This window comes from Pezoporus flaviventris, unplaced genomic scaffold (genome assembly GCF_033815535.1).
Source record: "Pezoporus flaviventris isolate CSIRO_AGI_PZ_B2104156 unplaced genomic scaffold, CSIRO_AGI_Pfla_v1 ptg000002l, whole genome shotgun sequence".
NCBI lineage: Eukaryota > Metazoa > Chordata > Aves > Psittaciformes > Psittacidae > Pezoporus > Pezoporus flaviventris.
Window position 1 is genome coordinate 22,552,595 of NW_026892550.1, and position 27,205 is coordinate 22,579,799.

A 27,205-nucleotide genomic window follows, 5' to 3' on the forward strand; every position below is an offset into this window, starting at 1 on the left:
CAATCATCATAGAAAGTATTCATAGAATTAACTACACCATAACAATAAAAATATCAGGATTAATGGTTTTTTAATCACAGTTTCTCCACAAATATTTGTCATAGAAAATATAGCGAAGGCATATTGGCACAGATGGGCGTGCAGTACTGCTACACAAAGTTAGAGAGAAGGCAGATACATAAATGACAGTAAGATTAAAGAGTATGGAAGAGTAAGACAAGAATCACAATTCTCCTGGGACTTTCTGGAGTGACATGATAGATAGCAGTTTCCTTCTGTCACAAGCCTGCTGCCTATATCCAGAGCTGGGAAAGCATGTGCTGACTTTCAAAGCACGCTGCTTAAATATGGGCATCTTGCTGTGCAAGGGCTTATTTGCTATCTATTATTTCAGGTCCCATACTATTGTACCTAACCTCTTGTGGATATTTAGACACTTCAATGTCTATGAATTTATAATGCCTCATGAACAAGTGAATTGGAGTAAGCTGTTGTGAAAGGTTTGGGTTTTATTTTTGTTTAAATGAAATGGATGGGTCAAGAGTCAAGTGGCCATGATGGCAATTAAAACCAGACAGACAACTAAGGAAAGTTGTTGTACTCTGTGATTTTAAACTCAAATGTGAACAAAAAAAGATGAGCTAGTGCCTGTTAATGCCTGTCTGTGACTATGATTCATGTCACTGGCCAGTGCACACAAGCAACTGAGGGCAAAATTTTGTCTGTAAAGAAAGGTCTAAATCTGCAAAGCCATCCCTAGTGCCAAAGTGGCTTTCAAGATGAAACTATACATTTGGTTATTTTGTACAGTATGAAAGTAGAGGATTGTGAGAGGTTCCAGGATGCTGGCTACACGTTTTATGCTAAAAATAAAGGTAGACTTACTAGTTATGTCAGCATATCTTTAGGTTATTAAGTGAGAGGTCTGTCCAGCCCAGTAATTCTGTGACTGTTAAAAATGAAGCATCCGTATTTTTAATCCCATATGATTAAACATTTGAAAGGAAACCATCACAATGTTTACAAAAATACAGCATGATACATATCGCTGTGCACAAATTTACAGTAGAATGTTGACTCACACGTTCCGACATGTTTTACCGAGTAGTTCTGGCAAGTCACCACATTAAACATAGACCAGCAACTTACACCATCGGAGCAATGTAACATCTTCTATTATAGTTCTTTTAAAAAAAGTGTAAGTTCAACACTGAAAAGCTACTATAGGGTATCTGTACTGTGACATTTCTATACACTGAGTTTCTCCTCCAGGGGCCACCATGTACTGTTGACTGCTCAAAGAAAGTCACCTCCTGCCTGTAGTGAGGGATGCTGTCTCAGACCCCTTGGCCTGGTGAAGTCCAGTATGACTAAACTGCTCATTCACTTACAGAGAATAAATGAGTTATTCTGGTGCGGGCACATGCCTTTTAACCCCCTTATCAAAAATCGCCAAAAAATAAAATGAATTGAGAGGTATTGGACATTTAAGGGCCTAAAGCATATCCTGATTGAGAGAGGTCTTATTTATGGTGGAGCCTGTGTCCCAAGATGCCCTGAGGGCTGTCTATGAGAGATCAGTCACAACCGCAGGCAAAGAGGAGAGAGGGGTCAAGAAGAAACTACTATGTGGGTGAGCTGACCTCTGTCCTCCATTCATGGTCAGGCTGGAACTAGAGGAGTGCTGCACCCCAAAAGGCCCTTCCTGGTATTTGAAGAAGGGGCTGGCACCCCTGTGCTGCCCAGCACATGGGGAGAAAAGCAGGAGGGAGGGGATAAGGGTAAAAAGAGCAATCAGTAGCTTCTCTCGTGGCTTGCACAAGGCAGTTAGGAAAGCTGGGGAGCATGAGATATGTGTTCAGGAGAGTCGCTGCTGATGAGGTAGCACTAAGGACAGTCAAAAGCAAAGTGAACTTTCTTTCCAAAAACAAGTTCCCTGTACCTGCCACTGGGGAAATGTTGCCTTACGGAGGGCTGGTTCAGGCCAGGAAGCATGCCACTGATGGCCTGAGACACCGGACAAGGGTAAGGAGATGGAAAACATGAAAAGGAAAGGGGTTTATTTCTTTGGCATTACATATTTCTGGAGTGCATCAATTTAGAGGGACAGAGGACCCCTAAGCCTTTAAAATTTAAGTTTTTCAATGGACTGATTTCTGTTTTGTTTTAAAGTCAGTATCTGCTTCCAACATTGTGCACCACTGTGAATTCTGCTTTAGCATGGCTCTTTTTGTAACAGCTTGCTTAATCTGGACCCTGTGTTCACTTACAACAGGAGTTTAAGCTAGGCTGCTTTTATCCAACCCTTCCCTGAATGCGCTGTTGAGCATCCGACTCTTAAGACCAGCACATTGCCTCATCTATTTCAAGGAAAGGGTATAAAACACAAATGAAAGCAAAACTAAGAAAAGGCAATTTAAAGCCTCTGAAGCTACATGTCTGCAGAACAGGAACAGACAAAGCAAAACCTGTCTTCTGAAATGGCAATTTGGTTTTAGCAATCTTATTTTAATGAAAACTGTCATGATCAACCCTAGTCCCCTGGAAATCTAGATATACATAGTGTCTATCTGATATACAAAGCAATTTTTATCTATTAGAAGTGCCTGCTATTATTGTTCTGGGTCTTTGAAGGATTCTGCTGTTGACAAACACTGCTGTTTTACATGGGAAGCTTAATTTCCTGGCAGAGTTGGCTAAAGGAAGTCCCTGAATTTTCCATCTTGTGTAGTATTTTAAGGTAGCATTTATAATTACGTTATTTTCTGTTAGGAAATGGGAGACCGTTTCTTTTTTTTTTTTACAAGAGTGCAGACTTGTTCTTACATCCCCTACTCAGGGAAAGCAACCTGTACCCAGCTGTTCTGGCTTCAGACCTGGGCTTGTTATCAATAGGCAGATGAGACAGTAACTGCTGTTTCTTTTTGACATCTTTATAGTTTTTAAATGACCTAACTGCTGTTTCTTTTTGACATCTTTATAGTTTTTAAATGACCTTTCCCCTAGGACTAGATGAAAGGAACTGCAATTTCCTTTTGAGGGTGCTACAAAGGATTTGGAAATAACAGGCACTGAGAAGTCCCATACAGCTGGTCTTGAAACTGATTTCTTTCTGTTAACTGGGACACGTTAGGATGGAGAAGCTGAAATGTATGTGGTATGTGTTCAAACATGCTTTGGACTCTTAAATGACAGCAGGGTAAGTATGTTTAACAAATAGTCTCTCCTAAATTAAGTGGCTGCTGCTGTTGTAGGAGGTTCTTCTCACTGCCATCAATCACCAGATCCATCTTGCATACCTCTATTGAAGACTTCGTCCTGTGATCCTGGATGGTCAGTCCCTTCATAATATGAGTTTCCATTGTGAAGGAAAGTCCCCACCGCACGCCCTTGACGAGCATGTCCCACTGCGTCACTGAATACCTTGTTTATTTGCTCTTCGGATGGCATCCACCAGTCTGGGTTGGAAGTACAGTGCATCCTAATGAACTCTGCAGGAAAACATGCAAGGATAAAAAACCAACTTGTCTTTGCAGCACCCGTTATTGGCCAGGTGTTGAAAGCTCATGGGAGATAAGAAAGGGGACATTACTGCTCTACTTAAGCAGAAGGAAAGCCTTATGGGGGATGCCATGATAATGCCACTTGGACCTATGTTATTCGTGTACAAGTGTGTTTCTCCACATGTAGTATGTGCTGTTATACCTGAGCTAATTATGCGACCCACGGGACCTGGAGATTAAATCCCTTCTTGCAGGAATAAAAAAAAACTAATTTGAAGTGACAGCTATGATTCAGTGTGTGCAATACATGTGAAAGCTAATATGAACTGGGATCTATTTCATTTGAAACCTGTTGTGTATTTGTACCTGAAGGTGATTGCTCTGGTGGATCTGTATGAGCTCCCTCTGCTGGCTGCTTCAATATCTGCAAGCTGCAGTAGCCCCCAGTCTGCTTGAAAATGTCACTACTGTTACTTCATTTGGTATTTCTGTTTGGAATGTCTTTCATTTCAAGTCCTCCTCTTTCCATCTTCCTGAATCTGACACCTATTTTTCAGAGAATAAACTGGCCTTAGAAATAGCTAAATGAGATGAAAGGGCTAATTTGGGGAGCCTTGCAATAGTTTTCAATGCAGGAGAAAACGAATTGTACTGCATGTAATTTGGCTGTTTAAGTCGCTGCTGCTTCCACATACAGCTATTTGTATGTGATGATTACATTTTTCATACTGTATTTTTCAGATTCTTTGACATGCGATATGCTAAACTTGCAGAAGGCGCCTTACCAATTCTGGAGCCGTAACTGCTGGGCTTAGCTCAAAGAGGTGTATTTGGACTCTGAAACATCCAAATACAATTTGAAATGTGAGGGTGCCTTATTAGATGTATTAGATACACTGTACCTCATATGGAAACTGAGCTTCTTATTTATTCTGTAATACAGTTATTCCCTCATGTGGTGTTGTGTGTCCCAGGATATTTTTAAATTCTATTTTCTTCTGTGGACAAGCCAACAGCATAGTAAGTGGCATAAGGCAACTTCATTACTGTCACCACATCTTGAGACCAGGGAATACTGTGCTTTCACATGAGTTCCTGTGCCTGCAAGGTATCTCATCTGTTGGACAATTAGGATATGATTTTTCGCATAGCTCCTCCAGCAGTGTGTCTGCAAGTGATAGCTATCTCAGTTTTAAATTTATTTCCCTGGAAATCCACACAGGCAATAGTAATTCCTACCTAGTTACATTCACGTGGGGCTCCACAGACTGGTGTTTTTCTCAGGGAAATGAATACCACATAAACAAGTAATGCTATAATTTAAGCATGCCAGGCTGTTGTAAAGCTGATTCCAGACATCAGTCAGTTGTGGGAATATATTAAAAATGTTTATAGATGTTTAAACTACCCTGAGTGCAGAGAGAGAAGCAGTTTGTACTGCGTAAGGCATAATTGGACATGCTGAGAATTACAAGTCAGACACTTGTTACCTTGGCTTGCAAATGGGTAGGAGCCACTAGCCAACTCTTGGCAGCAGAGAAAGTTGCTGTTTTCCCACCAATGCATGAAAGCCCAAAGGGAGAGAGCTGTCTACTCTGCTTTCTCAACTCGTCCTTAAATACTGAAAGTTTTGGCTTTCTCTTCAAGTGTCTGCAAAGTAAGGGAACTGACGTGTAAATAATGCACATTCTGTACGTCCAGAAAGGAGTGGCCATAAGCAAAAGTCCATCTACACGTGGATTTACTGTTAGTCTTGGTGGGAGGCAGGGGGAAGAAAGAGCTAAAAAAGGATATTAACTCTGGTTCTGTATAAATTCTTAGGTGGAATTTACAGTCATTTAGTAAATGGTCAATGCACTTGCATTTAGTCTTCATTTTCTAAGAGAACCTCTGGGACCCTGAATCTTGTTTCCACACCTCTGTGCATTATGGTGTGCAATGGACTTGCCCTTGTATTAAGCTCTGATAAAATATAAGGTCTGTTAGAGTATCATGTGACAGGTTAACAGGTTCCTTTGTCGTAAAAAAAAAAAAGAGCCTCTGACTAATTTGGCTGTATGTAAAATCTGAGTTCATTACCTGGTTACATCAACGTACCCCAACTACAAGTCTTATCAACTTTGCCTTGTTGGAGTCTTCTACCCTAAACAGGAAGAGGCTCTGTCTGATGTATATAACCACTCCGGCTGGATGACTAAAGATGTTTTTATCATCGGCTGATCGAAATAGAGCTTTTTACACTGCAATGATTAGTAAAGCATTCTTGAAGTCAGTTCAATCAAAATTTCGTGTATGTGCTCACAAAATATTAAGCATACGCATTTATAAAATGCAGATACTGTTACTACAATGTTTTAAATTGTTCTTTAAAAAGGCCTGTTTTGTATGTTTCATAATAAAGCCCAGTACTAGGCCTTTTGAACAATTTTAGAAACCACAGTGTGAACTGCCACAACAGGTAATTCTTCTCATTCTGAGCCCTTTCTCTGTATTGTCCAGCATTCTCACTCTTGGACATTGTGAAATGCTTGTGAAGCTCCTCCTCCTTTTCAGGCTATACATGTGACAAAGTTGTTCCCTAACTTTTCCAGTCAACTTTGCATCAGTACCCCAAAAAAGAAGTTAAATCCTTGACAATGCATGTGTTCACACTCTATGTAATTAACCTGTAGACATTCTCGGCTCTACAGAAACTCGGTTAGCTTTCAACTCCAATGATGCACTGTGGCCTATGCTTACAGTGAATTAGCCTATCAATATCCCTTTGGTTCATTTGGTGTATATCTCTCCTAAAGAATGCCCTGTTGGTTTACTATAAAAGAGTGTAATCAGTATTGTATGATTTTTCTTCTTTGCTGTTTTAAGTGTATCAGTATCATGTGCCCTTGTATTTGTTCCCTCTCTCAAATAAGCAGCCCCATTTTCTTCCATTAAAAAATAGCCCAACACATATATAATACATACATACGTATATGTATGTATGTATAAAAAAAGAAGTGGAGGGTTTCTGGCTGCTTGTCACCTGTCTGTGAAACCCCTTCTAGTTCTGCAGCTGTCAGCCCAATGCTTCTACTCAGCCAGAGCCCATGTGGTGAAATGAGATCACATATGGTGGACACTGAGCGAAAAGATGCAGTACCTCTGAGACATGTTACTTTTACTGGATCCAGAGGACGTCTTTCAGGACCTGTCTCTCCTGACTGCACTGACCTTTTCCTTTTTCCAAGGCCGCATGAGTACTTAAGCTCATCGGTTGTGAAAACAAATCTGATGAGATAGCGAAGGAGCCGTCGTCCATCTTTCTTGGAAGAATTTACAGCCTCATCCCACTGTTTACTAGTGATGTAGACAGGGTAGTTGTTCAGCAACTGCTTGCTCCCCTGAAAAAGTGAAATATTTCCATTGCTTATTTTACAAGGCAAATAAGATGTTGGTAGCAATAAAAAATATGCTGCGATACTGACAGTAAAACACATCCTGAAGTGAACACGTAATTGCTGTTACTGAGATGAGTACTCTTAAAATTACATTTCCATTTTCTAGAACTCAAATCTGGTGAGACACAAGGAATACACTTTGTGAGGTAGCTATTGGTAATTTCCACTTTAACAAGCAGGTTAAAAAGAGTTAAGAATCAGTGACTGGATATCTATTTAAGTATAAACTTTCTTCTTAATCTGTTAAAATGCGTAAAAAGGGTCTTTGAAGAGAGTGATCAAATAGATCACTTCATTGCAGCTGACAGTTTACTTCAGAGGTGACTCTTTTAGTCTATTTTTATAATAAATTTATTACTTCTGTAGAACACACCTGAAACTTGACAGCAGTTATGTTACTGTGAAAAATGTAAAGAAAATAAATAAAGGAACTATGAAAACTGAATGCTTCATTATTATTAATGAATGCTGTATTAACTCAAATTACAGCTTTACAGAAATGCCACCGTGTCAGCTGGAAAGAAATTTTGCTTTTAACCTTCATAATTTGTGTGCTTCAATATTCCAAAATCAAATGAATGCTGTAGGACTAATTATGGGGATTCCTGTAATCCTCACACATTTATAAGCTCTCTTTAGTCAATTGTACTTAAATTGTATTTAATTCTTCTTGCCCATAAATGCTATTTTAGCATTACCCAATTAACATATAATGATATTGTTAATATACTTGAAATAACTGAAGTAGACAAAAAAACCCCAACCCCATCCTCTTGGAGACTCGTTCACTTTTACAGCTCCACCTCTTTATTAAAACACATAAATCTGGAAGCCCAATTAGTAAAATCTTCTTACAGCCCCTATCTTAGACAGGAGCCCACAGTGAACTAGAGAAACATGGATCTGATCCTCAACAGAGGCAATCAGCCGCATGCTGAACTTGTGGGCAACTGCTGCAAAGTTCTCCTCCTTGCTACTAGATCTTTGATATCTGAAAATTATTTTAAGGACTACCCTTGCCTCCTTTCATATATTTATTATAGCATCCTGGGAGACAGCTTCAGAGCATCTTTGAAGTTTTTCCTCAGGTATTTGCTTTTAACTTTTTTTGCTAAATGTAAGTTTACTAAGTATATGGAATAAATATATGGAAGGCTGAATTTAGTGAAGACCGTGATGTCATCAGAGAATCTGTAAGATTTAGGGTACCATGACCTGCTGGGGCTTAGTGTCACTGGGAGCTGAGCCTATGTGACCATCTGCTACTTGTTCAGCTCAGTGCAAACTGCTGGCAGAGATGCCTACAATCAAATCCAAAACTCTGCAAAGGAAGCCAAAATATAAAGGAAGAGATGGACTTTGTGTCAGAGGTGCCCTTCCCCACCCCCAAAACATCTCAACTCTCGATTCCCCCTATAGTTTGTAAATCCAAGTTTGTCATCCCTAAGAGAAAGACCCTTCAATTATAGTCTGTTATCATTTGAGACTTTCTCTTTTCACTTCACTTGACGCTTCTCACCACTGCAAAAGGGCCAGTGTCAATTCCTTCCCTCCATTCATGATACAAGAAGCTGCTTTAATTTCTGCCAGGTACACACCCCCCTGGGAAGCCAGTAATGTCTGAGGAGCTCTGCCATGGAAAGAACATCACCCTCCATTCAGCCCAGCTCCTCATCCTCTCCCAACATGGTGAAAGGGCTGGGGAAGGAAGATGAGCAGGGGGACAGCGTGGAAAGCTCTTTGGGGGCATTACATGCTTACACTGAAGAAACTGTGACCACACCATCTCAGAGAGAGCCGACACTAGTATTTCCTTGGCTTGCTCCACCACAGAACCATCTGCTTCCCAGGTTGCTACTTATTTTTTCAGCAACTAGCTCTGCAACTCTTTTATATAAAGCAAATTATTTTCCTATCTTAGATTTCTGAAACCTATTTTTTTTTTAAAAAACACTGTAATGAAGCAAGGACCTTTTTTATTGATACCAGCACAAGCTACAGCTAGCTCAGTAGGTACTGCCTTGCTTTTAAGCCCTGGCAGGCAGAAGCAATGCAATGCAAGCCCGTAATGGCATAGTGTAAGGTTCCACGCTTGCTCATGTGTGTTAGGGTTGGATGCTCGGATGTGGCTTTGCTAAGTAGCACGCTATCCTAAAAGCTGCCTCTGTGTTTAAATGTATTGCAGAAGGAAATAGGATGCAGAAAGGCCCAACATCTAAATTTCATGAGAGCTCACATTACTATTAACCGAGGAGAAGGTAATAAATTCTGCGTAATCTCCTCAGCCCCAGTTTTATTATACTTCTCTCTTATTCCCCCTGAAACTTAGGATATTTTTCCTCATTCTTCTCCAAAGGCATGATATAGTGTTATGCTATTCTGTTAAACGATTACTGGGTTCCTGCTACAGATACTCTTTCATTACTTCCTCTGAAAGTAAAGCACTTCTGGGCAAAAGATTCTTGGTAAATATATGATGCAATTTGGTGTGTCCAGCAGTCATTAAACTAAAACAAACAGAAAACCTTCCAGAAATGAAATAAGCAGACCCTGAAGGAAGAACCAAAGTACAAATGCGTTCATGCTTGTATTTGTACACGATTAAGCTTATGAATAAAAGATTCGCATCTGTGTGTTTAATTGAATAAAAAATTCTGTCACATCACAAGAAACTATTCCATGTGGGATGTTAGAGAACAGCCTCGGTTTTTGCAGTGATTGAAAATTTTAGTTACGCAAAAGAGCATTAAATAAAGGAAAATGAATCCTTGAAATACATTTGAGTGAAAACAGCTAATTATATACATGTATATGTACAGGTATACGTATATGTATGTACCAATTTGCACAGGATAAAACCGAATGGAGGAGCAAAGTGAAGCACATCCTGAACTGCTGCAAAGCATCTTCAGTGAACTACGGTAAGTTGGACTATCTGAGGCTTGCATACATATCATTTATGTACATAGGGAGGTCAAACTAGACCCAAGTGTTCCCTCTTCTGATATTGTCTGCGTGAATAATGGGGAGTGACATGTATACCCTACACATATGAACCCATGCATAGCACGAGCCTCAAATGCAGACAGTCTAAACTAGAAAAGTCTCAACAAAACCTCTTAATTTGAGGCATTTTCACAAGTCTGGATAGAAACAGAGTGGTGCAAAATTAATGTGACCTACACAAGAGCTGACAGATACATCTACCTTCTACAGAAGAGGGGGACTTTAATTTCCTGCTTTTTGACTGCAGCCCTTTTAAACAGATCATAATTACAAAAATCCCCAAACTCCATATCAAGTATAAAATCGTCAACACTCAACATATAGTTTGGGCTGCTTTCTGAAAAGCAAGAGCACTCTAAAGTCTGCTGAAGTCTGCTGAAGACTGCTGAAGTCTGTATTTGGCTCTGTCTGCAAAATGAAGGAAACACATCTTAGCATTAACCATCTTAGAGCTGCCTCACAGCTATACTAATTGTATACACATGCATGTCTGTATCCATACACATGACATATTGATACCCACCATGCACGGGCTCCAGCCTTCATGCACTGGCAACTGCTGTGTGCAGCCACTGCAGTTTTCACAGCAGTTTCACTGCCACCCAGCTGCAGTTTTCACCAGGCTAGCAACCAGCCTAAATTCTACCCACAAAAGTGAGTTTCTGAAGAAAGGCGAGAGAAAAACTACCCAAAGCAAGGCAAGTGCAGCTGGTGCCAATGGAGGAAGTTATGTGCTGTCAGTGAAGTCATCCTAGATTACGCTAGTGATGAGTCTCCTCCATTTGGGGATTACTGTACCTAAGAATGACAGTTTAATAATAGATTTTACATATTTTTACTACCAAATATATTCTTTCAGCACCTCCTGGTTTATTTGCCTATGTGTTTTCAATGAATTGTCAAACATAAAGAGATGAAGCTTGTCTTCACTGTATACTACCTCAGTTGGATGGTCTGTTGGCTGTGGTACCATAAGTTGGTTGTGATGCTGAAGTACAGTCTTCAAATAATCTAAAACAGTCTGGCAGGGCACTGCATGAAAAAAAATTGCAATTATTGTATATTACCTATCTTGCACAAAATGTAACAACAATATTAAATTAAACAGTATTCTTCAGGATCTGTTTTGCGCGTCTGTGAGATTTATTTCTGATAGGAAATACTGTTCATTTGGATTTGTTGCATTTCATTCATAAATATATGATGGATGTTGTATTTCCTATGCTGAAATCTCCAACATTGCTTTTATTCTCTGCCCACTAGTTGTCAAAGGTTTTTTTTCCTATTTTGGAATTATAATTATTACAAATACAAATTAGGTCAGCAGTAATGATAATAAGAAAAAAAATCTGTAAGTACTGTGAACAGCCCAACCATACAAAGGAGAAACCATTTCTTGGACCTAAATCATACACTGATTAACATGTAAACACACTCAAGAGTTTTTGAAACTACAGTCTCATTAACTACACTGAACAGATTTAATGATTCATATACTTTAATTTCTCTTCCCTCCCTCCTCCCAAATAAAAGTAGGTGTTAGGCAAATTGCTTTATTTCTCTTTCCCTCATCCTCCCCCCTTTCTATTCCCATCACTCTCATCCATTCCAGTAGTGGTACCAACATCCTATTCCCTTCTGCTGAGGTGATAGGTTAATTACGGATGATTCAATTACGGGTCTCTCTTAAGCAGATGCTGCCACATCCCTGATTAACTCTGGAGTATTTTTGAGACACAGTGCTTCTCCTCTGAGCCTGAACCACCACAGGAGAATTAAACAGATATTAACCCAACATTAAAACTGACTTGTTCAAGACTAAATTAAGCATCATTTTTTAAGGTACCTTATCAGTCGCACATTTCATATGGGTTGTTTTTGTAAAATATTCAGAGATAATCATAGCTTCAGCTAAAAATCCAGAAAAAATATTTCAGTGTTCTGTTTTTTTTTAAATATTATTTCTTGGCATTCAGCCTTTATACCTGGAAAAATGCAGTGTTTTGGGCTTTGTCATAAGCTGGCAATCTGAAAACAAGCACTGAAATCACTGAGAATGTCTCAAGGTAGGATTTATCAGTATTTTGCAATCCTTCCTGGGCATTCACACTGTGCAGCAACTATCCCCTCTCCAGGCAGACAGGGTGCAAAACACCTTTACTCTGTGCAAAACAAACACCTTAAGCTAAGTGGTGTTACATCCAGCAGTCTGCATACAGAAGTCATGCGACGTGCCTGATGTGAATAATGAATTCTTGTGCCCTTTCACTCATCGCTGACTTCTCCGTGAAGACATCAGTGTATTTGGTCCTGTTTCACTTGATACATCACACTTTACCATAGGAGGTTATGTGTTAGGCGAAAGTTAGCATTTCAAGTGACTTGTACCTGTTTTATTTCTCCAGTGACTTCACTTCTTATTGCTAGACCAGAGCTGCTACACAGTGACACTGACATAGGAGGAGAAGAGCATTTTTTTTTTTGGTAGGAAAAAAAGCACTTTTAAGTGTCATTGGATGGTTTCAGAAAATGTTTCAATTCTGAAAAAGTCAGAAGAGCATTAACAGCCCCACCAACATGTTCCGTGGCCTTCCTATAATGAGAGCTGTGTATTTAGCATACAGCAGCAAACAAAAACATTCAATACATGTTCTTATGTGGAATAAAGGAGAAAAATAACCACAGGTAACATTTTAGTGCACTGGATATTTTTAAGAAGGTCTGGCAAAAAAAAAAAGATTTGGCTTTTTCTCTAGAGAGTTAACAAGATCATAACCGTGACAGCTGAAACTCTGCATGCTTATGCACATATCCACTATCACCAGCATCACCAACAGGGATCTGTGCCTATAGTAACCAACAGGAAAGATGCTAATATCAAAATAACACTTGCTTATCATAATTTAGTAGAAAAGCCTGCAGGGAAGCAGTAATTCTTCTGCCCACTAGGAAGGAGCCTTAGCAGGGGGGGAATGCTGGTCTTGCTACGATGTTAAGCAGGACAGATGTTAAGATGTGGCAGGTCTTTGTTGTTCACTGATCCAAGTTTGAAGATTTGATACTCTAGGCATCTGTATGTTGTAACAAGTGCTTCTTTGGCATAGCTTGCACAGCTCTCTCTGTGGAGTATCCTATTTTCTAACAAATAGTTGAACAGCGCAGTGGCCAAAGACTGTGCTACTGACAACAGCCAGGCTAGGGTCTCTCAGTCTGACCTGCCACATAGCACAGTGACTCCCCAGGCTAAATTCTCTTCGCATCAGACATCACCAGTGGGTAAACCCACTCTGTCTTACAACCTGGGCTGGAATCAGCATCTGTTTATCATTTCTCAAACAGGCCCGCAATTCTGGCACTATCAAGCCACTCAGTTGTTCTGACACTGGAAGGGAGTTGAGGCAGACAGCTGAGGTTGCAGTCCCACCTGAAGCCACTGTTGAATGTGGCTAAAACCTGGAGTTACAGTGGAAAATACTTCTAGGTGCTTACCATCATCATCATATTGGTCTGACTGCATCATTTTACTCTTCACAAGAACAGAAATACTCAATGAGCAGTTCCAAATTTTTGTCAAATCCTATTATTTCCATCTGATAATGGTCCAATACTGTTACTAGGACACCATATTTTTCCGTTTGTCTGCCAGGGAAAGAATACCTCCTCGACAGAATGCTCCAGGTTTGATTTTAATTTTCCAATGATCCTAACCTCTGCTTTTTTACTTCAACAACTTCCCTTCTGTTCCATTTGTTATGTTTCTAACCATTGCTTTGCTTTCTCTCCAAGTTGGTTGATTTTGTAACCACTATGGAACTTTTTCTCCTAGATAGTCTTTGGGGGCCTTCAACAACATGCTTTTGATATTTCCCAATTATATCCACTCTTTCGTTTCCTGTTTTTTAAAATCTTTGGCTCCAATAGTTGCCTCCAACTTTTTATGAAGCATCAAGAACACCTCTATTACTGGTTTGGACTGTGGTTTTGCTCATTATAGATGCTATTGGGCCACAATCACTTGTATTGGTATCTGTCAAAGTAAGGGTTTTCATTTATCCTCCCCAAAATGTGGTCTCCAGTGTAACACACCCCAGGCTGTTTATATTGCCAAAGCACAGCACTATGAAGAGACACCTGGGCTTGCTGTAAGTAAGGTCTATCTGCAATTCAAATAAGGTATATCTCCAACCTCTCCCATGGTATTAGGCAGCCCTAGCGAGAAGGGGCGGCTTACCCCCAGCTCTGCTGTCTCCCATCAGTGGCCTCAGCCCCATAAGCAGACAGTAAGAAATCCAGTTATTCAGTTCATTAATAAGCTTTTGTGCTCTGTAGCCAACACTGGCTAGTATTCCTGCTGGTGCTTTGCACAGCAGAACATGAATCCCTTAGCACTCAAGACCATTTACTTCTGAATAGCCAGCAAGGAGAATTGGGAAGGGTGTACATCTACATCCAACCTGCTCAGACTGGCAGCTGTTAGTTAAGACTGGCTCAGCACTGTAGTATCTCCTCCTTGCCTTGACCTTGAGCAATGCTTCACTCTGGGTTCATTGCAGGGCATTTCTAAATTGGTGCTCGACTGTCAAAAAGATGTAACAAATGATAGGGAACCTGCTGATGACTACATGGCAGTGTGAATTTCTTATAGCATTAATGGAGATGCCTTCTCTGCCTGAGATTTGGACAAGCGTGCAGTGTAACATGGCTTGGATTATTTTAGCTCATACGCTCATTTATTTCAATAGTCAGCTGAAAGCCAGTGGAAGCTGCATTGATGGGCTGTGAAGACAAGTTGTTGGGGTGCAGTGAGCTAGAAAAAGAGTGAGAGGTAAAGAGAGATGTGGATTGGTAAAGAGAGATGTGGATTAGTAAAGATTTGTAGGGTACTCAATACCCTGCAAATTTGGATGTTTGTAACTGGATGATAACAAAACTAGCACTCTTTTGTAGTGAAAGCAGCCAGCAGAAATCAGAAGAATCAGTGTTACCCGCGGAAGGGTGTGTTAAATATTGGCTAAGCTGACCTACGCGCCTGCCAAAAACAAGAGAGAAAAAATGATAGCAAATATCCTGATACTTTTGAAATTCCTCTGTTGTGTTTTTCAGGTGGAGTGGAAAACCACCGAACTTCTGTTAATCTGCATCTGAAAAGCCACTGTATTTAATTTTCTTTCGCAAAAATATTTATTCCAGAAAGAGGAAAGAATGTGCCCCTTCCGTACACCCCTGGGGTGTACACCTCTGCCTAAACAACAGAAGAGATAAAACACAGTAGATCTGAATCTCTCATTTAAATGACGCTCCCACATTCTTCTGTGGCTCTTATTTTTGTCTGTACCCTCCCATTTTCCTTCTGCTTAAAAGAAGGTACCTCTACTTGTCCTCCCTTTCAGTTGTGAAGTCTTCAGGACAGGGACCTCTCCTGTGAACCTCTCTAGTCAGTAGAAACTGCTGATAACTAACAGGGAAACCAAGGAGCCCCTGGTGAGCTGGAACAGGACTTCATGTCACTAAAAAGACAAATGCTTACCTGAAAAACACAAACCGAAGTTGACACCAAGGAGCTCAGCTTCACCAGGCTGAACCACAGTGCCCCACGAAACCCCCACCAGCTCTTGCTCCTCAGAGTAGGCTAGGAAACTTGACCCCAAAAATTCTCATGGGTTTTTACCCAGAAGTGTAGAGAAAACAGATTAATAAAGTGCTGGTCTGCTGCAGTTACATGTTTCAGTGAGCTTTTGTACTCAGGCTGGTTTAGCAAACCAAGCTGGCACCCCTAAGCTGCAAGTAAAGCAATGCTGCAAATTCAAAAGGGCTCTCGTGCCAAACACTGGGTGACTGCGCCTGAGGCTTTCTCTTCCCGAAGTAATTTCAAGCTTTGAAGCTGAATAGCAGAACAAGGCCAGAGATCAGACCACAACATCTAGAACATCAAGGGAAACCAAGGAGGTGGTTAAATGTGAATATCAAGGGGAAAAAAAAGGACATGAAAAAGTGTTCATCATAACCCTTGATGGGTGCTTTATCTACGCTGTGGCTGTGGTAGGCTCTTTGGAAACGCGATGCTCTAAAAGTATAAAGGAGACAGGATTTGTATGGAAAAGTAATATCTTTTATTAGATCAACCGTCAGGAAAGAGAGTCAAGCCTTGGGCACACAAAACCTCCTGGAAAACTTGTCTGACTTTTTCAATTACACTGATATTAACTTGACCTGCAAATCCCACTTTGCTTTGGCTACCTCCAGCCACCACCATGAATGCCGTCTATCAGTGACCACTTCTCTACATTTGAGGGTTTTCCACCCCCATCCTTCTGCTGTTTGCTGGAGTATTTCTTGCTGCCAGGCTAGCAAGGTCAGAATAATTACTGTATTTATCACACTCCATTTCACCTTATTTATAACTTTTCATACTTTCAGGGTGGTTTGTCCAAAACCATGCAGCGAAGCTAGGAGCACCAAGAGGCAAATCCTCACTCATGACTCTGGCCTTTGCTTTAACCACCTGGAAATATTTTCTCCCTTTTTGGCCAGAAAACTGTGAGAAAATCATGTTCACAATAGCAAAGGAGAGCTGCTTAATTTCCTTATATATTAGATGGTCTAAATCCAGGTATTACATGCAGTTTCACAAATAGGTCTTTAATTTTACTACTGGGAAAGTATCACAGCCCCAGTAATTTTATACACACGAAAGAGACACTTTTCTCCTAGGATAGATGGATTGCTTTGCTCTGTTCCTGATAGTCTCAAAACCTTGAAGAGCCACTGATAAGTTTGCCAAAGTCCTGCCAGGAATTATCTAATCTTTAATTATTTTATCAAAATGTTTCTCTTCAGCTGAACTGAAATCTAAAAATGTTTGCTTAATTTTTCCCTAAAAAAAATAAACAAAAAAATAGGGGAAACTGCACAAATTGCAAGAAATTCCATTGCTCCAAAGCCAAAGCACTGAAATATGAATGTTACTTCATGTATTCCATAGCTAAAACAATTAAGATTTCACACAAATTTAAGTGTTTTTTCAGACAAATCGACTGGGTATTTTTTGAGAAAAAAACAACCAAACAACCAAAACATGCAGTATTTCATCCATGTAATAGTTTTTCTCCAGTGATCTGCCAAAAAGTGATACTGCTATGGGCAAAAAGATCCTAATGACTGGAGGGCTTCTACAGTAATAGGGCAGAGTTCTGAAAACTGAAAAATCTTATTTTCTGTGTCCAAAAGCTAGAGGATCATATGTCTTCAGTAATATTAGTGAAAAAAAAGTCATTGCCTTTACATCTGCTGAGAAAACACTCTTCTTCCTTGTAGTCTCTTTGTGAGCCATGCAAATGGTGCTTTGCAGAGCTAGAGGCAGAGATGTACAGTGGCAACTATTTTTAGATCACCAACTCTCATGGATTTTAAAAGGGCTTTTGCATATGGAAAGTAAAAAAAAAGAAATGCAAAGTATTTCAAGAAGAGAATAAATGATTCATAGGCGGTTACAGAGCTGAAGAGAGGGGTTGGGGCTTTTATCTTCCGTTGACAGGGCTGCTGGCAAGAGCCTCAGTGCCTGCAGGGAGGGCAGGCTGCACGCCTTCTTGCCAGCCTCACTGAGCAGCTCCAGCCCAGCTCCCTCAAGGAGGAGAAGGAAAACTACTATGTCAAAAAAATGCGCTCTTTCAGCAGCTTGATGGGACAGTATGGCAGCCTCCAGGCTCATCTAGCTGCCTCCACAGTTGGCTCTTCATTGCACCACTCACTGAAACCCTCTGCAGAGGTTTCAGGACATCAGACATGCAATGTCCCGATGGGCAAAACCAAAATGCTCAGAGAGTGAGCAATGTGCCTACTTGCAAACCAAGTTGGGTGTTTCAAGTCACAGGAAAATTTCTGGGTGGCTTTTTCGGTAGCAGAAGCTCACTGAGGAAAATCACCACCGGAGACAAAAATAATTAGATATCACCTTTAGCTGATTTTTGATTAACCTTGCTCAGAGTAGCTGTGGGACTGCCTGTCAAACTCAGACCTCTGTCCTACCATGTGGCAAAATCTGAGGGTCCCTTCTGTGGCTCTTTACACTTCCCCAGACACACGGGTCACTTTAGACCTACCTGTATATGTCACCCAGACAGCAGCAGATGCGTCTGATGACGATTTTATGTTGACTGATGAAGTCGTATGTCCTTGCACATTTATTTTGTCTGCTTCCTTTGATACACTGTTAACAGGATGTTTCATTACTCCTGGGGGGGTTCATCTCTCTTTTAAAGGGAAGATGAAGGGTAACTGTGATGACCCTGGTAAATACTAGCTGCTTAACTCAGCATTAATCCTAGCAAAATACAGGTAATCGCAAGGGGATTCAACTGACTTCAAACTAAAGAATATGAATAAAATTAATGCCAGTCAAAACGACCCTATGGAAAGTGGATCTTGTCAGACTAACCTAATTGTCATTCTTTGATGAGATTATAGGTTCGCTTGAAAAAGTTGGGCTGAACAGATTTAATATATCTAGACTCCTGAAGGGCATTTAACTTGCTACCATGAGTTATCTGATTGCAAAAGCAGCAACATGTATCATCAGTAGACTATAGCATACATGGATTAAGAACCTGCTACTGACATCTCAAATTATTTGTCACTGGGGCAACCATCATGACTAGATGTGTTTCTAGCAAGGCTCAACAGGGACTGGCAGCAGCCTCAATACTGTTCTGCACTTCTAACCAAGATCATGATCTTGATTTAAAACCTATAAAAAGAATCTGGATGATACAGAAATTGGTGCACCAGCAAACACTGGGCAAACAGGGCAGCCAAAGCAATCTGGATCACTTCATACATGAACACAGCCAAATACAGTGTATGACTAGGAAGAAATATGCACAGAAGGAGAAGCTCAGCTGCACAACCAACGGCCAAATGACCAGGGCAACCATGGGGGAGAACAAAGAAACTATTCACCTTTGCTCAGGCAGATAGGCACATACTGCATGTATTCCAGGGCAGAGTTTTTAAAGAAATGAGCACCAGGGGAGAAAAGAACTGTGAAGAAGGACTGAATTCACCTGAGGAGTTTTAAACAGCTGTTTGCTTAGTTCACCTAAGATGGAAATTAAGTCAGCTTCCAATCTCTAAATACCTTCAACCAGAAAAGGTACCAAGTCCTATACAGCACTTTATTGAGTTGAGCAAAGCATGAAAGTCAATGGCTAGAAGCTGATTTCACATGGTCAGGCAGAAAATAAGGCACACGATTTCACCAGTGAAATTAACCAGTGGAGTCAATAACTGCCAGGGAACAGAGTTGGAGACTGCCCATCAGAGTCTCCAACTCAGGACTGGAGGCCTTCTGAGATACTACTTAAATAAATTTTAAGTTATGCTTTAGCCAAAGCCAAAAGATTTCTGGGTTCAATACAGGTGATTAAATGAAAGCTGTAGGTCTGATTATAGAGCCTAATGATAATTTTTGGTCTTAACACACCCGAAGCTAGGACTCAACAGGAGTTAAATCCACATGATTTCCTTTGTCACAGTGTTTCCACATGATGTAAGAACCACTACCAAATCCAGTGACAGAGCACAAGTTATGGTGACTGCAGATTTAGGGAAGGGTGGAGAAAGTATTCTAGATTTTGGTTTTCTCTGAACAGTGCTGCTTGTGGGATTTGCGGGTACCCTTAAGGACCAATACTCAAAAGAAACCCACAGTGTAATACAAGTAATGCATAATACATCACTGACAGCTGGGGAGAAGAATTATGAAGACTGCTGCCTTCTTTTTGCTCAGATTTTGCAACTGCACCTACATATTGGAGAAGTAGTTACTGGCTTCTTCCTTTCTGCATAGATAGCAGCTTTCAAGTATTTTCTCTCTTGCAGCCCATACTATATCATCTGTCCTTTTCTGCAACTTAGGGATTAGTGCCATTAACTTTATATGGATGTACCCTAAGTGCCTCAAACTTCAGCTATCAACAGTGCAGCTTCCTAGTGGCTATACATGTCAGAAGTGTATTATATACTTACCTTCCTTACTAAGTTTAAACGTCCTTTTGGTATTATTTGTGGTGTATTTTTGTCTGTACTTAAAGTTTAGAGGTTATGGGACCAAGATACTTTATTTATCTCCAATATCACTCTTTCAAGTATCTCAGTCCACCTTAACAGTGAGAAGTTTAAAGGAGCAAGAGAAGTTTGACGGGGTTTCTATCAGACAGGGGTTTTCTGCCTGCTTTCTCTCTCCCAGCAGTTGCTAGGTATTGCTGAACTGGAGAAGTTGTTGCAAAAACTTTTTTAAGGTTTATTCAAAGATGAATGGGAGGAGATGAACTTATGCTTCCCGCTGAGCTAACAGCAATTTAAAAGATACTGTTCCAGGTAAAAGCCAAATCTACTTAAGTTAAAGTATGGATGTAACTTTGAACAGTTTCTTTAAGCAAACAAATAAGAAGCCCCAAAGGGGAATTAGGATTATAAAATGGAATGTCACTGAAAGAACAAGACAGATAATTAGGTACAAACGTATATGTTTGAAATTACTATGACCTGATGTTTGGGATCTGAGATTACAAGTACATCCCATCCACAAAACAGCTCACTAGTCTAGGACTAAAGATTCATATGGATGAGTACCAGCAGATCATTTTCCAGTGGACACAGCTGTAGGAATTTTGGCTGGAGACAAATTCCAGTGTTGGATTACTATGACTGCATCCTTAAAAAATAACCAGAACTTAAAAAAAAACCCACCTAAAAAACCCTCTATAACCCAAAGTAATTTTATCTGGTTGACAATATTATATGGCAGGGGATTATTTACCTGGAATGCTCTCCAATTTTCTACGAAGTTCCTCATTTTCTTGTTGCAATGAAATTACCTCCTGCTCTAGCTCTTGACACCGAGGGCAGTACCCTTCTTCCTCTTCCTCCTCTTCCTCCTCTGGAAGCGTAGAAGATGATGGGTGACCATGAGATTCAGATGTTGCTGGAGATGTCCATCCACCTAAAGTGTGTACTGGAGAGGTTGAAAGTGGATCCATATCTGCCAAATGGCTAAAATCATTTACTGATGAGGTGTTCTGAGAAGGGAAGCTCCCAGAAAGCAAGTAGTTCTGAAGGGAATCAGTAAAAACTCTCAGAAAGGCTGAGGTTTGTTGTTTCTTTTGCATATACTGCATCTCTATGTCTAAAATGTCTGACGTCTGACTATGGACCATTTTCCCAAGCTGACATTGCTCTTGTCTGTCACTATAATTTGGGTTTTCCTGCTTTATACAAGAAATCATGGACTGAGAGTGATTGTTGTCCAGTAGTTTTCCACCACAATTTAAGAGACTTAAAACCCGGCTGCATTGTTGGGCAAAGGCATCCAGAATCATTCGACTCTCTGCAACAAAAGAAAAAATGAATCACAGAAACCTAACGCAAAAGGTTATGCCAGGCAGTAGCAGCTAGATGAATGTACACAACTGTTTACAGTAGCATGCATTTTATTTATGAACACATTAAAATTATGGCTTCTGCTTTAATACTTCTGCAACACTGTGATTTAAAACAATCCTGACTTTGCTTCTATTTTGAGAGTGCCCTTGTGCCCTTGCTGTTAATCAGAAATGCATTGTGGTAATAGTCACTGCTTACTGCCATCTTCTTTCAGAGGGATTAAGACAGGAAAATGGGGAAGAAAACACAATTTTCATGCAATCTTCTACAATTAAAAGTTCATGTAAGTACTTGAAGCCTATCTCAAGCTCCTGGCAGGCACTTGCCTGCACATTTGCAGGACTTCACACTACACCTTCCTCCTATCCCCTGCTCCCCTTCAACAAGGCTTCCAAGCTTTGTTTTTATTCCGTCTCATCTTTGCTGCACTTGCTTGACATTGGGACACTTCACATGACTTGCCCCCAATTCTATAGAGTTTCCTTCTGTTTCTTCTGCTTTGGTTTCCAGATATGTCCAAGAACAGCTCAAGCAATAAGCAAACCTTCTTCCCTCTTCTTCCTCTGAGGAAAGACACCAAATGTACAACATGAAGCTCCTCTGGACAGGATAGCAATCTTTTCTGCTCTGCTGACCTCCTGCGAGTTTGTGGGCAGGCCAGTATCACATACTGGAAAGCAGTGCAGAGCTCTTCAAGCTGCTCTGGACACAATCAGGAAACCCTATACAGGGCCGTGCAGCAATTTCCAAAGGCGGGAGCACAGCTGTGCAAGCAGGATAAGAATGCCATGCTGCACCTTGTCAGCACTGCCACTAATGACAGAAGGTGTCACGTCTCAGGGAGCAATAGCAGCTACAACCTAAATCTGCGCAGTTCACTTCTGCACTATGTATATAGCTCAAGCTGCTGTAACAGTTCTTGGACACAGATGGTAAATTACCAAGACATTTATGATATGACCTGTTAGGTTCCCCAATAAAAATAATACTTAAAAAATTTTTTTTAGCTTATTCACAGCTGAGCTCCTTTAGGTGTCTGCAAAGATGCAACTAACATTTTGCATGAGATTTAAAAGAAAAAAATCAAAAGCCTGGTAGGTTTAAGCACTGCCAATTTTGGAGAGCTCTTCTCAGGCAGGCTTGACTTTTAGAAAGTGACAAACGCATTTATTTTTCAAAAGGCAACCTGTGACAGATGCATGAGACTAAGCACCCCAGACCTTGATTTATCATAACGTCATCACCAGAAGTGAAAACATAGCTTCATCACATTGATAATACGTAAAGAACAGAAATGTTCAGAAACCACGCCTTTCAGAGGTGGCACTTCTCATGGCCCTTCTCCATGATCCAGAAGATACACCTTCTGGTGGAAAATCTACTTCACACTGAGGTTAGTACATCTGGCCTGAAGAATATTTAAAACAACACTACTTTGCATTTTTAGCATCCTCCAGATCTCTGCAGAGAAGGCTGAAGCAGCATACAAATGCTTTTAGTCTTGAACACAGCCCAAGAAGACCCCCCCAGTACAAAACCCGAGACTGTGATTTCCCAAGGACTTAACCATAATGATGGTGAGATGGACAGAGTAAGCACAGGCATAGTGCTGGGCTACGAGGCTGCCCAGGGCAAAGCAAAGAGAGCCCACCTGCATGTGAAAGATTGGGGTGCCCCTAAGACCACCTGAAGCATCCTCACTATCTGCCTCCTGTGCTGACAAGTCCTACCGCGCTCCTGTAGATAGGCTCAGATGAACGAGAGCAGATTTCTCCAACGCATCTTTGATTCAAAACATTAACCAATGCCCTATTTCCACACTACAACTCAAAAGGGCAGAAATGCGCAGGTACTACTTCCCCCTTTGCAAGGGGGTGCTGGTGAGGTGTCAGCTGCTCTGTACCCTCCATACCTGCTGTCCCTCCTTCCCTTTTACTGCATTAACCTAAGGCCAGCTTAGGTAGAGGTCTTTAACTCTTATGATACAAGGACAAAACAAAACAGCACAATGGAGATAATATAAATTAAAAGAATGGTTAACATTGCAGCTTTCTAGCTGGAACCTACTGATAAACCAAATGAAAATCAAGGAACTCAAGCATCACTAACAACCTCAAGTTGGGCTTTCTATGCCTTATTTCTTTACCTCCACATTTTCCCTTTAAAATTGTTATACATTGATATTGATTGGAACTTTGCAGTCCTACTACAGAGCAGGTTTTTCATTCATTTTAATCCTATAATCTGATTCCAGACCTGAAGTCATATTTATTGTTTGTATTTTAATCATTATGGTCCCTGTTGACAAACCAGTTACTCATTCCTTACATACCCTTGTTGCAAGAGGACAAAATATGAATGAAACAACTGAAAAGGGATTAGACTGGTGTAAGAGATGTTATTCTAACATTATAGTTTCTCCTAAAATTCTGCAAAATGACATTGCAAATACCAGTTTTGAAGAACACTATAATACACACTAACATCAGCGAAGATAAAATTAATTATTAGTTTTGTTGTAAAACTGAATGCATTAGGCAGCGAGTGAATGCATATTCACTGAGATAATGGCTTAAAATGTAACTGAAATTTTATATAGAAATGACAGTATTGATTTAATCCTTAGCTCAGTATTAGATCTACTACAAAGGCATAACAACAGCAATTACTGTTTTTCTCTTCACTTTAACCCATATTCAAAGACATAAAAATGAAAGTCATGACAAGGCAGGGCTATTTTGAAATGCCACCATAAAGATTCACAAATGCTTTTTTGTAGGTACCACTGGGCAGCAATAGTGAGGGATGCTCTCAGCACACATTTTGCAAACATATGGCTCTGTGCTGAAGCAGGAACCACTTTGACAGCAGTAACAGTACCTGTACCCACAGTCCAAACAACCCCAAATGAGAATAATAACTACAGTTATTTCTTGTGATGGATCAACAATAGAAACAAATGCTGCCCGTTTAGCATATATCATACAAATTGGAACTGCTTTTACAGACTGTCTGTAATTAGAAATGCAAGCACTGTACAATGCCTAATCGCTAAGAAATGACAAAAAGTTGGCTTTATGTGATTACTACTAAATAATCACTGATATATGATTCTTAATTGATTTAATGTAATGTGTGTATATTGTAGGAAAGGACGATTCCATTGAAATGACTGCATGTTGTGGTTTAAGCCCAGCTGGTAACTCAGAACCATGCAGCCACTCGCTCATGCCCCCTTTTCCCTCTCTCCCTCTCCCAGAGGGATGGAAGGAGAATCAAAAGAATGTAACTCCCACAGGTTGAGGCAAGAACAGTCTAGTAACTAAGGTATAACACAAATCACTAATGATACCACCAATAATAATAAGGGAAATAACAAGGGAAGAGAATATAAAAGAGGAAAAGGAAATGAAAACAATAAACACAAGTGATGCACAATGCAACTGTTCACCACCTGCTGACGGATACCCAGACTATTCTGAGTAACTCCCCCCAGTTTCTATACTGGCCATGACGTGCTGTGGTATGGAATACCCTTTTGGCTAGTTTGGGCCGGCTGTCCTGTCTCTGCTTCTTCCTGGCTTCCCATGCCCCTCCTCACTGGCAGAGTATGAGACTGAAAGGTCCTTGATTGGAGTAAACATTACTCAGTAACAACTAAAGACACGCATGTTATCAGTGTTGTTCTTGGGCTAAAGTTGAAAATGCAGCACTACACCAGCTACTAAAAAGGAGAAAAATAGCTGCTATAGCTGAACTCAGGACACTGCACCAGACTTGAACAGTGTAAACAGTATATTGAAGTCTTATTGTGATATCCTTTTTCCTTATTACAATGCTCACCATGCATATAATTCTAATGTCTCAGACTCTAAGGCCTTTAGTCTTACAGAACTTCTACTAACTTTGACCAGACTTTTGCCTGAAAGTGGACTTTCCCGATCAGGCCTATCAAGGGCTAACAGAGCAGGATTAAATTCCTAAAAATGCAAGTATTTCTACCCAGATTATTTAAGAATTCAAGCAACCTGAAGGTATTATCATATGGCAAATCAGGCACCAACTCCCAGATATAGCATTTGTCTTTACGTCTTTTTCTCATTGATGCTGAACTGTGGGGCTTCTTAGCTATCCAACTGCCAGATTAAACCCAGGTTTTCACTAAGAGCAAACTTCTGAAACTCAACATGACACCTACACTGACGCATCAGAAAAGATGTCTGGGAAGACTGGCAGGTGTAACATCAGCTCTTCCTACACCTGAGGATCTTTTCAATACTTAGACCAGACAGATTTATTAATAGCACACTGTGCTGGGCTTCAATGCCTCTGGATTCAGGTCATGGCTCTTCCACAGTTCCCACTGAAATCTTGGGCAGCTGGTTTTAAAAGTCATCTTTATAACTACAGAGTGGGCCTCAATACCATACATTCTCCTCTGCAAGGAATGTATTCATTAGTATGCAACTTTCAGCAAGATTCCGAAGTCCAGGACCTTAGCAATTCCAATCACTTCACCCTCCACTTTGCAGTATTTCAGTTCTCTCACCTGATGATTGGTATTTCCTGATTTGTTCAATTATTACCATATTATTAATTTACATCCTGGGCAGCAGCATGGACATGGCTTTGCCCATGCACAGACTTTGTCATTACTCTTTTAGATACGAACACTGCAGTAAATGTCTATGCTTAGGTCACAAAATTGAGAGCATTTAGAATCAAAGAATAGGGTTGGAAAGGACCTTAAGATCAAGTTCCAACCCCCCTCCATGGGCAGGGACACCTCACACTAAACCATGCCACCCAAGGCTCTGTTCAACCCAGCCTTGAATACCACCAAGGATGGAGCATTCACAACTTCCCTGGGCAACCTATTCCAGTGCCTCACCACCCTTACAGTAAAGAACTTCTTCTTTATATCCAATCTAACTTCCCCTGTTAAAGTTTTAACCCGTTACCCCCTGTCCTGTCACTACAGTTCCTAATGAAGAGTCCCTCCCCAGCATTCTTATAGGCCCCCTTCAGATACTGGAAGGCTGCTATGAGGTCTCCACACAGCCTTCTCTTCTCCAGGCTGAACAGCCCCAACTTTCTCAGCCTATCTTCATACAGGAGGTGCTCCAGCCGCCTGATCGTCCTTGTGGGCCACCTCTGGACTTGTTCCAACAGTTCCATGTCCTTCTTATGTTGAGGACACCAGAACTGCATATAGTACTGCAAGTGGGGTCTCACAAGAGCAGAGTAGAGGGGCAGGATCACCTCCTTCGACCTGCTGGTCACGCTCCTTTTGATGCAGCCCAGGATATGGTTGGCTTTCTGGGCTGCGAGCACACACTGAAGCTGGCTCATGTTCATCTTCTCATCAACCGACACCCACAAGTCCTTCTCCACAGGGCTGCCCTGAATCTCTTCTCTGCCCAACCTGTAGCTGTGCCTGGGAGTGCCGCAGCCCAGGTGTAGGACCTTGCACTTGGCATGGTTAAACTTCATGAGGCTGGCATCAGCCCACCTCACAAGCGTGTCCAGGTCCCTCTGGATGGCATTCCTTCCCTCCAGCGTATCAACTGAACCACACAGCTTGGTGTCATCGGCAAACTTGGTGAGGGGGACTCAATCCCACTGTCCATGTCAGAGATAAAGATGTTGAACAAGACCGGTCCCAACACCGATCCCTGAGGGATGCCACTCGTTACTGGTCTCCAGCCGGACATTGAGCCATTGACCACAACTCTTTGCATGCAGCCATCCAGCCAGTTCTTTATCCACCAAGTGGTCCATCCATCAAATTGATGTCGCTCCAATTTAGAGACAAGGATG

General features: G+C 40.9%; 1 protein-coding gene across 2 annotated transcripts in view; it reads right to left on the reverse strand.

Moving 5' to 3' along the window:
• Positions 1 to 1,667: 1,667 nt before the first annotated feature.
• The window catches only part of BEND4 (BEN domain containing 4), a 30,736-nt gene continuing 5,198 nt past the window's right edge, over positions 1,668 to 27,205 (reverse strand). The window contains exons 2-6 of one of the 2 annotated variants that reach the window (XM_061471763.1): positions 20,763 to 21,329; positions 10,887 to 10,978; positions 6,643 to 6,883; positions 2,957 to 3,491; positions 1,668 to 2,911 (exon numbers count right to left, since the gene is read on the reverse strand). In XM_061471763.1, coding sequence (XP_061327747.1) covers positions 3,274 to 3,491; positions 6,643 to 6,883; positions 10,887 to 10,978; positions 20,763 to 21,329 — 1,118 coding nt within the window. In that variant the 3' untranslated portion in view covers positions 1,668 to 2,911; positions 2,957 to 3,273. Of the gene's footprint in view, positions 2,912 to 2,956; positions 3,492 to 6,642; positions 6,884 to 10,886; positions 10,979 to 20,762; positions 21,330 to 27,205 lie in introns of those variants that run through there. The other variant, XM_061471766.1, reaches the window with a different exon arrangement.